General features: G+C 35.2%; 1 protein-coding gene across 2 annotated transcripts; it reads left to right on the plus strand.

Annotated features, from left to right (window-relative positions):
* Positions 1 to 10,909, plus strand: LOC133875842 (probable aldehyde dehydrogenase). 2 transcript variants are annotated; one of them, XM_062314084.1, is made up of 17 exons: positions 1 to 174; positions 1,776 to 1,855; positions 2,174 to 2,277; positions 2,441 to 2,508; positions 2,659 to 2,716; positions 2,907 to 3,020; positions 3,313 to 3,396; positions 4,579 to 4,683; positions 5,417 to 5,530; positions 6,427 to 6,558; positions 6,655 to 6,744; positions 6,954 to 7,043; positions 7,665 to 7,874; positions 9,145 to 9,255; positions 9,959 to 10,038; positions 10,118 to 10,313; positions 10,491 to 10,909. In XM_062314084.1, exons 1-16 carry the CDS (start codon positions 89 to 91, stop codon positions 10,254 to 10,256), a joined length of 1,665 nt encoding a protein of 554 aa, XP_062170068.1. In that variant the 5' UTR covers positions 1 to 88; the 3' UTR covers positions 10,257 to 10,313; positions 10,491 to 10,909. The 2 variants fall into 2 exon arrangements, with proteins under 2 accessions (XP_062170068.1, XP_062170069.1); XM_062314085.1 differs by having other exon boundaries at positions 25 to 174; positions 2,179 to 2,277.
* Positions 10,910 to 11,555: the final 646 nt, after the last annotated feature.

An 11,555-nucleotide genomic window follows, 5' to 3' on the forward strand; every position in this document is an offset into this window, starting at 1 on the left:
CGATTTTCTAGGTAACAGGAAGATGCAATCTTATATAATCGACTGAAACTGAGACAAATCCAGTCCATTCAGTGAACTATCACACACCATGAATAGGTTTCTGGTCTGTAGAGGAACAAGGGCCGGAGCTCCCCAGAAGGTTGTCAGCTGGTTCGGTTCTTTCAATCTCGTAAGGTATTTTACTATTTTAGTGTGTTTTCTGCCAAAAGCTACCGCCTTTCAGTTTGTGGGTTTGGTGGAAATGAAGGGTATATGCTGGCTCTGTGTTGCTTTTGAAAATTATTTGTCATTTCAGAGCGTTGGGTTTTTTTTTTTGCTTGATTTTTGCACGTTGCTGCTGTGAAGTCATGGGTTCTGCATTCATTTCTATGCTTATAGGTTTCAGTCAGAGATGCGTGTGTCTGGTCGCTCATGTGATGGTTGAGGTTAATATGTTGTAATCTAGAAGAATGCACTACGTTAAAATGCTTTGTCATAGACTGACTGTTGTAGCAGATCCCTAATAGTTGGTATGAGGCATTTTTCAAAGTAGCAGGATTGGCTTGTTGATAATTTCTGCAACCTCAGTGGTCTTTGTAAGTGGGTCCGGTTTGGTCTGTGCTGTTTCAACTCTCTATGTTGTGCTAATCCAACAAGCTGAATGCATTCTGTGTACCCAATCGATTGTTTAGAAATTTACATTGAAGCTATTCATAGGAACTTTTTTGGTGGTCACGTTTTTGCATAATCCATCTAATTTATTATTTGAATATAAAATATGAAATCATCTTCTGTGGTGCTTGTGGACGGAACGCAACGATAGACAGTTTGAGGACAGAGAAAGAACCATAGAGGAGCTCACTTCCTTTTTTCTTCATTCTTTGTACTCCTGGACGGCTGCGTATTTAGCACCTCTAGAGATTAGTTATAACGATTTCCTTGTATTGCTTTCTTCTTCTTCTTCTTAATTGTCTCTCTTGTATACCCCCTGTATACTTGATTGCGTTTTTCGCTCTTCTATTAAAATTTTCTTCTTACTTATCAAAAAAAAAAATATGAAATCATCTTCTATTGTTAATATTGCCAGATAGAAAAATTAAATTTCATTGTCATGCGTTGTCTGAGTACCTTATTTTGGATTCAAGATTGTAGACCGAAAATTGGATGGTTAAGTTGGAATATGATTATGTTTGTTGAGGTGGTTAGAAGTTCTGCATATACTTACTGTCTGTAAATGGATTGCATTTGGAGTCAGAATAAAAGACAGCTTTGGAAGAGCTCTTCTGCCTCTACTATTTTCAAGCCAATCTATTAGATAAAGCTGTCATGCATACATACTCCTAATGAATTTCTTTTTTTTGATAAGTAATAAACTTGTCTTATTAAAAGCATAAGGTGCCTTTAAGTACACCAGAAGTATACAAGAGAAAGCACTTAACTAGAAAGTGAAAAAAAACGAGGAAATCGCTAAAACTAAGCGACAAAGGGGACGCAAAAGCCACTGGCCAAAGATACAAAGTATGAAAAAAGAAGAAGCTAAAATATCATCCAAGGACCTCTCCAAATCCTCGAAACACCTATTGAATTTCTAAGGATAATATTAGGGATATGTACTTGATGATTCTTCCTTGGACTCTTTTGTAATATTTGAAAAGATGTGCTAATAATATGGAGGGTTTGATTGTAGAATCATGATATTTGTGCCAAATATCTAAAGTTGATTTACTTCTCCCCTTGTATGTATTACTTATAATGGTTCCCCTAATAAAACTTTACCTTTTCAATTTCTCTGTCAGATCTGTTCATTCTATACCCTTTGCTACCGTAGATGTTGAAGAAATATCAGGTTCTCAACCCGCCGAAGTTCATAACTTGGGTAGGTACTGCAACTTTAGCAGCATGTGTTACTAATAAGCAGGATGTTGAATTTTTTTTTTTTTTACCCCTTCAAATTAAAGGTAAAGTGTATGAAGTATCAATCAATTATTCTCCCCCGACCCACCCCCAAAGAAAAAAAAAGGCCCTTGCATCTACTTCTTAACCATGTTGAGCCGAAGTTAAAGTCAAGGCCGCTACAATAATTGAGTTTTGTTCATCATATCTTAGTTACTGGATTCAAGGTCGGCTCTGAACTTGTCTTCAGCATAGACCCACATGACCAAGTATTTTGAACGTAGAATGTCTCCACCTTTAGTGCAGGGTAAATGGAAAGGATCTTCAAGTTGGAATACGCTTTTGGATCCTTTAAATGGAGAGCCATTTATTAAAGTTGCTGAGGTAGATGAAATAGGCATTCGGGTATGTTTTCTAAATTTTAAACTTAGGTACTTGTGTTTCAACATGTCATCTTTCCAGTTTCCTTCTCTCATGAATACAATAATTTTAAACTTTTAAATGCTTGCTTGTGTCTGCCTATTTGCATCTAAATCCATTTTTTTTCCACAATTGTTGAATTGCTTAGCCATTTATAGAGAGCTTGTCCAAGTGTCCGAAACATGGTCTACACAATCCATTTAAAGAGCCAGAGAGGTTTGCGTTTCTCATCCTCTCTCTCTCTCTCTCCTTTTTTCTTCCTGTTGCTTATTAATTTCTATCAGAGATAGCATCGCCCATGATATCATGATTATTTAATATATGTTTTCTTAAAAGAGGACCTTAATCACAAGGCATCTTTTGCAGGTATCTTTTGTTTGGAGACATATCTGCAAAGGCAGCCCACATGCTTTCCCTCCCAAAGGTATTGTATTGTAAGCAAAAGATAATGATTTATTTTCCTTTTTCCTTCTTATTTTTTATTTTGTCACTTTTTTGAATTATGTAACTCTATTAAGATTATGAGATGTCAAATATATTATTTTTAGTTTTTTTTTGTTCTTAAAGGATTGGATCATTACTATCACATATTTTTTGATTCATATGACTTTCAGGTTTCCGATTTCTTCACTAGGTTAATACAAAGAGTTGCTCCAAAGAGTTACCAGCAGGCTCTTGGTGAAGTTGTTGTTACACAAAAATTTCTAGAGAATTTCTCTGGTGATCAGGTACATCAAAATGAAATCATTTGAGTGTTGTAGAGGGAAAGGGCTTCTTTCGTGTCAATAACCTGTAACTGACAATCTTTCGATTGGTCTTCTCATCCAAATAGATACAATAATGATCTAATTACTCCTATGTTATGCTGCATTTATGACCAGCTTCTGTAATGGAAGAAATACCATAGACATAATTGTGCTTTCAAATCTTTCTGTAATAAACTGTGCCATTTTCTGCTATAGTTTCTCCAGTAAAGTTGCTGAAGAAGTTCTTTACAATTTCTATTGACAAATTTGGTAGGTTCGTTTCCTTGCAAGGTCTTTTGGAGTACCTGGAAATCATCTCGGACAGCAAAGTCATGGTTTTCGTTGGCCTTATGGTCCTGTAAGTTGTTCCTTCTAAACATGAATGATACTAATAGAAACTATATTATGAAGACCTTCATCAATTGTTTTGCAAAAATCATTTAAACACGGGGCAATCAAATTATTAAGAGTAATGTTATATACCACATTTTATCTCCCAACTATCTCGCAATGGTAATGTGGCAATCCTAACCAACACATAAATTTTTATTTTTTTTTTAAAAAAAAGGTGACTGATCCGAGGGTTGGTTGAGACAACCATGTTAACATTGTGGGATAAAAATGTAGTTTCTATCATTACTCTATTATTAATGAAGGGCATATTTGAGAAATTCACTCGATTTGCAGTAGCTTGTCCACCCATCAATCAATGATGGATGAAGCGATTGGAAGAGAACAGAGGGAACTCTGTTAAATGAGTCTTAACAGTATAATTAAGACATGTTACTAGAATCTTTTTATGTTTTTTGGAGCTCTTCATTAATTTCCTTAGATCTGAGGCAATACGATGCACTATGAACTGGCTATTTGAAATGGAGACGTGATGTTATCCTGTATAGTAAGTGAATCTGATAATACTTCATAGTAGATACCCATTTGCTTGTGCTTTCAAAAAAAAAAGGTCTAATTTTTCAACTAAGCACCCGGTGTACAGCAGAAATAAAGAAAAACTGATGGATCTTGAATATACAATGACATAAATCTCAATGAGGTAGATGCTTTTTCTGGTGGTGTAGCTTTTTATTTTCATTTATATATATATATATATATAGTTCTGGTGGTGGATTTTGGATTTGCCAAAATCCACTCTTCATGTCGAACTTAGAGAAGATCACAAATCCGCTTAACCTATTGATTAGGTCTCTCTTATTAGGGTTTGGATCCTGATCCATTCCAAGACTTTGTTGAGGGGCTTATAATTGATGACTAATCTTGGGGCTCCTATATATATATATATATATATATATTTTAATTTATAACTCTGCATGCTATCTTGTCATCTTGATGAGGATTTGAGTTTCATTTTCTGAAATACAATGTCGTCTCTATGTCAACATGGATACACAAACTGTTTCTTTATAATTTTCTATCTGAAATTTGGATGTTCTAGGGATCCTTTTTTTTTTTTCAAGAATATTAGATTATAAATAATGTATACAGTTTCTTCATTTTTTGCTAATCTAAAAGACTGTCTGTGCAGGTCGCAATTATTGCTCCTTTCAATTTTCCCCTGGAGATTCCTGTACTTCAGTTGATGGGCGCACTTTATATGGGAAACAAACCGATTCTTAAAGTTGATAGCAAGGTATGCCTGTAAAGGTTCTTTTTATATATTATGGTTGGTGGGAAGTTTCTAATTCTCTGATATCATACTAATTAATTCAAACAAATGCTATCAATTTATTTTTGGTGATGCCCTAGTTAACACATTAGTGCAATTAAGGAAAGAATCATACAACTTGTTAGATAAAGAACATTTATGGATGTCTATGAGGGAGGGAGGGAGGGAAGAGTAATGATGATGTGCTAATCCAAGAGTAGGATTTTCACTGGAATTTGTGGTTTAATCATACAACTTGTTAGATAAAGAACATTTATGGATGTCTATGGGAGGGAGGGAGGGAGAGAGAGAGAGAGAGTAATGATGATGTGCTAATCCAAGAGTTGGATTTTCACTTGAATTTGTGGTTTCAGAAGTTGGTGGAATAGAGTAATGCTAGAAGTCCTCCTTACGTCCCTCCAAACTTGATTTGCCTTTTAAAATCACTATTTTGATTTGTGATAGATCACTATTGAATTATAATCAACTGCCGATTTTAAAAGCCGCATCATGTTTGGAGAGATACAAGAGGGGCTTTTAACATTACTCGATGGAATAATGTCCACAGTGCTTTGAAAGAATTTTTTTATTTTTTTTTGTAAATTATCCTTTTGAATATTGGCATCTCTTTCTTGTGCATTTTACTATTCTATGTTGCTTATATGTTTCTTAGATGTACTGTGCATATTTTAAAATAGTGACTGATAATGTTGTGTAGGTGAGCATTGTGATGGAGCAAATGATGCGACTACTTCATTATTGTGGGTTACCTGTGGATGATGTTGACTTTATAAATTCTGATGGGAGGACAATGAATAAGCTACTATTGGAGGTTGGTTTTCCTGATATGATAGATTTTCTTTTCTAATTCTTAATATCAGAGCCTCATACTCAAATATCTGCAATCGCTTGCTTCAGTGATTCTTGGGTGATCAAGTTTTGGAACTTCTAGTGTATTCAACATGTCAATGAGGATCTTTTGAATATTTTATTATATTTGGTAGCTTACAGATTTTTTTAGTTCTTTTCTTTTTTATTTTATTCTACACCCCCCTAAGGCCCCTCCCCAACTTGCTCTTCTAAGTTTGTTTGGATTGGTTATTGATTTGGTATGTTCATTTCTCCTGGAACATACCGTCTTCTCATTTTCTGTATTTTCTCTCAACTGTTTTACCATAACGCCAGTGATCTGCTCGTCTCTAGCAGTGCAAAAATGATAACAGAGTCAGAATGTCAACTTATGATCTGCACGTTATCCTTTGGTTAGATGGTAACCTACATGACGGAAGTGTGGTGGCGGCAACCAAGGGGTGTAGAGTTCCTGTTTCTTTCACTGGATGTGGAGTGGGTTTGATGATACTGTTGGTAATGAACCATATAGGGCAAATAAATAAAAAATAAAAGATAAAGAGGTGTTGGTATTGATGGTAGCAATGGAAGTGGTTACATGTTGGTACGAGGATATGCTGTATATGCTTGGTCATGGCAGCCAATAATAGTTATAGTGATTATGGTCCAAGAAATTTTTTGTATTTGGAAAAGGTATAGTTATCACTAAATAAAATGCCTTGTGCTTATGAAAAAGTGATTCAGCAGCCAATATCGAACTCTTTTCAGTTATTTTATGACAGGAATAGCTCTCACCTTACGATTCTTATGTGTGCATCTACATATACATTTTCTTATATTGTTTATAAAATTAAATTTCATTCTTTTATTACTTTGCAGGCAAATCCACGAATGACCCTATTTACTGGTAGCTCAAAAGTGGCAGAAAAATTGACTGTTGACCTTAAAGGTCGAATTAAGTTGGAAGATGCAGGATTTGACTGGAAAATTCTTGGGCCTGATGTTCAGGAGGTTTCTTATGAAAAAATTGAACTTTAAATTAGCAGTTCTCAATGAGTAAATTTATTGGTTTTGTTGATTTATGTCTTGCGGGTTTTTGAGTGGCAGGAGGATTATGTGGCATGGGTCTGTGACCAGGATGCATATGCATGCAGTGGTCAGAAGTGCTCTGCACAATCAATAGTATTCATGCATGAGGTTAGTTGCTTGCATTTGACACTTCCTAGGAATTTTTATTGTCAAGACTAAGAAGATAACCTCTAGTGTATCTACCTTGGATCATGTGGTGTTTTATGTTATCCGCATAGATTTTCTCGTAGTCACAATATTGTGAATTGGGCATTGTAATTGCTGCCGACCTGTTTCCATTCATTAATCTTGAAAATCTTATTGCTACCCTTGTGCAGAACTGGTCTAGAACTTCACTTGTATCCAAGATAAAAGATCTTGCTGAGAGGAGGAAGTTGGCAGATTTAACTATTGGTCCTGTCCTTACTGTAAGTATGGGATGCTGCTATTTTAATTATATTATTTTGTATAATCAACATAATACCACTCATGGATCATCAAATAACTAGCATTCCTACTACCATCCTAGAAGAGTTTAAAAGTGACATTGTGGAATTGAAGTATTTGAACGGATAGAATTTTTAGATCGTAAAGTTGAAGTCCTTGATGAAGTCAATTTAATGGGTTCCCCCATAAAAATATGCATAATGTGTAGGGAAACATGGGTTATTGGATAATGGATTATATCTCAAAAGTGGCTTTGCTGAACTGGTTAAGCAGGGGCTTAGGCTCAAGTGCTGAACCCTTCAATGATTTGACCGATGTTGGCTGATTTGATCGGAACACCTAGTCAACCTAGATATCTTTGCACGCTTATGGGCCACTGAAGTATGGCATTCTTGGTTGACCCATGGATCTATGGAGTTAGTTTAGTCCTTACAGTATTATCCATTTCATCCTACACCCAAGTAAAACTATTCAAATTTTGTGTATCTATCATGCTCACACTTACCTCACTGAGTAGTCTCCACTAGGATCACCGTCCATGTTGTCTTAAAATTCAGTCAATTGCAGATTGTTAACTTTGCTTTTCTCTGTTGTTGTGGCAGTTTACAACTGCAGCCATGCTTGAACACGTGAATAAACTGCTTCAGATACCAGGTTCAAAACTACTCTTTGGGGGTGAACCTTTAAAGAACCATTCCATTCCACCCATATATGGTGCTTTAAAACCGACAGCTGTTTATGTCCCACTTGAAGAAATTATGAAGGACAACAATTATGAGCTTGTAACAAGAGAAATTTTTGGACCATTCCAGGTAAAGAAGAGAAAGACATTACTGACACTTTTTTTTTATAGTGTATTACCAAATTTCATTCTGCACTTTTAGTTGGAATTATTTGGCGAGGGCATGCTGGTATCCTGAGTAAACTGATATCATTGGCTATTCAAAATATTAGTTGTTAAAAATCTCAACTTGGACAGAACTTGAGGCCCCTGGATAGAAAAATTTTGGGGCTGTGTCTTGAATTGGGATTATCATATCCCTAGTAGTATTAAACTCTCTTTTCAGTTGTTAAAAGCAACTTTTGTGGGAATTTAGTTTCAGAATGTAGGTAGGTTTCCTATCTCCCAATTTATTTCATATGAAATGCGTATTTAATGTGCATATACAAGCATGGGGGTGGTTTGCCACCCCCAGGCTGGCCGAATGGCCACCCCCCAAATATATTTTTTTTTTAGTCGTTTTTTTTAATTTTTTAAAAATGATTTTTTAAAGGGATATTTTAGGAAGAATTGCTCTAAAAATCCCACGTGTGTCGCATGTGGGTCTATTTTTGTCAAAAAGGACGGACTTTCTTAAAACTTGGTTGTGGTGCATTGCAATTTTTTTCAATTTGGAGGCAAGATTGAAAAAGCGGTGAAACATTGGGGGTTTAAGTGTAGTTTTCCCTATATTACTAGTTGGCATACAAACTGAAAGGGATTGTGCGATTTTGAACTAGGCAGACTGGCTATTGTGACGCATTATATCGGAATATTAATTACATAATTTTATTATTATTATTTTTTGATTTATTATCAGCTTAAGCTTTTATGGCAATTGATGATTTAACATGCTATTAAAGTAGAGATTTTGAGTTCAAACTTTGTCTTCATTTTAATGGTTCATCTTCGGATGATTATGATTAGTGTTTCTGAGCTGTTAATGTGTGCCTTGAAGCTAAAAAGAGTCTTTTATATCCTTGAAGTTATTCTAGGTGTCTAAAAGTTGTGGGAAAAGAAAAAGCTCACCAAACAATTTTGGGAAATGAGAATGCTGTTACTTTTCTGGGGTATGCCCAGTTTCCATGCTTGTATATGCACATCTGCTCGTGTGTGCACATGCCTTTTGTGAGAGAGAGAGAGACAAACGAAAAAGTCGATCCTTTTTTTTAAAAAAAAAAAAAAGAAAGAAAGAAAATTATTTATCATTATTTAGACAGGATTGAATTTTAATAGCCGGAAGCTAAATGTTGCTGGTGTCTTTGTGTTTACTCATTGATTAATATTGACTAAATGTTAGTTATGTTTTGTATTGCGCCTAGATTATTACTGACTATAAGAGAGATCAACTCCCACTGGTATTGGATGCTCTGGAGAGGATGCACGCCCATTTAACAGCTGCTGTTGTATCAAATGATACCCTGTTCCTCCAGGCAAGATTCTCTCTCTCTCTCTCTCTCTCTCTCTCTCTCTCTGTGTGTTCGTGTGTGTGCGCACGCTAAATTTTCAGCTATGAAGAATTTTTAACACGCTCTACTTCAGTGTGTCCCAAAATTTGGATTACCTTATTGTTTGTCATGTTTGTCTTTATTGGGATATATTTAATATAAAGTAAGTAATAATACTCAAAATATTATCACCAAGCAATCTCCAGTCTCATGAAATGTTGATGGATTTAAAGTTGTTTGAATCCTTGATGGCTAAGAAGCTTCACTGTTGTGGCTGGCCTAAACACCCAACCTTTGGCCTTTGTGTTGCTTTATGTACTAACAGCTCATTGTTGTGTATGAGCTCAGCCTGTTTAATGAATATATCATTTCCAGATCCTTTTTCTCCTTTTGTTAAGGACGAAGAGGCTGGTGTTTGGACATGATGACATACCTTAACTTCTGTCTAAATGTATGGTCCCTTAATATGGGTACTCAACCTTATAATCTCCAACCTTATTTGTGCAGTCTTCTGGAATCTTTTCAAAAAAAAAAAAAAAAAAGGTGCTCCCCTAGATGATGATTTTCTAGGGGAATTGGGGTTGCGCCCTTGTTTTTTTTTAATTTCGATTAATTATCAAAAAAGAAGAAGATGATTTCAGATACATCGTCTCAGTTTAGCTTATCTGTGTTATAAATCAATATGCAGGAAGTTATTGGAAATACAGTAAATGGAACAACTTACGCTGGATTAAGAGCAAGAACAACTGGAGCTCCTCAGAATCATTGGTTGGTAGAAAATTCATAAGTCTTTTTCCATCACGAGAAGAATATGTGCTTAAATTTATCATAAACAATTGTGTGACAGGTTTGGACCAGCTGGAGACCCTAGGGGCGCTGGAATTGGGACCCCAGAAGCAATAAAGCTTGTCTGGTCTTGCCATAGAGAGATTATATACGATATTGGCCCCCTTCCAAGGCACTGGGAAATTCCACCATCAACCTGAGGAGTCACACTAACAACAGAAGAAGGGAAAATATTCAACTTCCAATGCCTAAAAGTGGTAGCTAATTATATCTTAATTTACTCCCAAAATACGCCATTGTCCTTCACTTTCTCGCTATTTTCTTGGGTTTTGTGATAAATTAAAGGATACTTTATGCAAAGATTGTGGTTTTGCTGTATGCGGAGTACATTCATTATGCAAAGCTTCTGACTTCATATTGCTTGTTGCTTGCAGATGTCTGGTTTTGCATGTCAAAGCCTTCAGCTATTGGAAAAGGGGGGGGGGGGGGAAAGGAAGAATGGCAGCATTGTTTGAAGCTTTAATAAGGTGAATCTACGACTCTGCTGGTGGCATGGAGTTTTGTGAAAGCAAGGGATCAAGGGGACCAAATAAGACAAGGGAACAGAGTTTTTTCTTTTTTCTTGTGCCTACCAAAAGGCTTAAACGTTAAGACTATTTTATCTGTGTCCCTAACAGGGTTGTGTCTATTTCAACTGTCTCCTAACTGAGTGGCACTTTATGAATCTTGTTTCATTTCAAACCTGTAGTGCCACAAACTAGGAAGATGGCTTGTATTACAATATTTAACGTTGTGCTTGGGTTAGGGATTTTGAAGTATGATCTTATTTGAAGTTATGATTGGGAGCTGTCAATGTTTGTTTTCCTTGGATTACCAAGAAAATATTCCAAATTTTCACTTTGAACTTAGGATTTTTAAGCATCCAAATCTTGAGTTTAAATTCCATGGGGAGGTTTTATTTTGCGAATTCTGTTAATATTACTATTTTCACAGTACTATTGCTCTTCATTTTGCCCCCATACGATTTGCTATAATATGGTCAAACTACTTAATTTTTATTTTATTTTTTTATTTTGTGGGCATATTCATCCAAACAATAAAATTTAAATTAATGGGATTGAAATTCCATCAATTTAAATTTCATTGTTTTTCAAATTTAAAAGAATTTTCATTTTCTTCATTAAAATATAACATAGATTCACATATAATTTTAAAAAGCATTCTAAGCAACCTTACGGCAGTAGCTAGTAATCAAGTGGCAAGTTGATGGTATCAAAAAAATAATAATAAAATAAAATAAAGGTGGCAAGTTGATCATTAATAACTGTTTTGAGACAATTAAAATATAACATAGACCATCGCTAGAAGTCATCGGCTGATTTTTACCATTGCTCGTTTTTTATATGAGTCAAAACACCGAAAAATATATATATTTTTAAAAAATAAAAAAATAAATGGTTTTTCTGTTGAAAATACTTGCTAACCGAAAACATTTCAAA

The sequence above is a fragment of the Alnus glutinosa genome, chromosome 8, assembly GCF_958979055.1.
Source record: "Alnus glutinosa chromosome 8, dhAlnGlut1.1, whole genome shotgun sequence".
Taxonomy (NCBI): domain Eukaryota; kingdom Viridiplantae; phylum Streptophyta; class Magnoliopsida; order Fagales; family Betulaceae; genus Alnus; species Alnus glutinosa.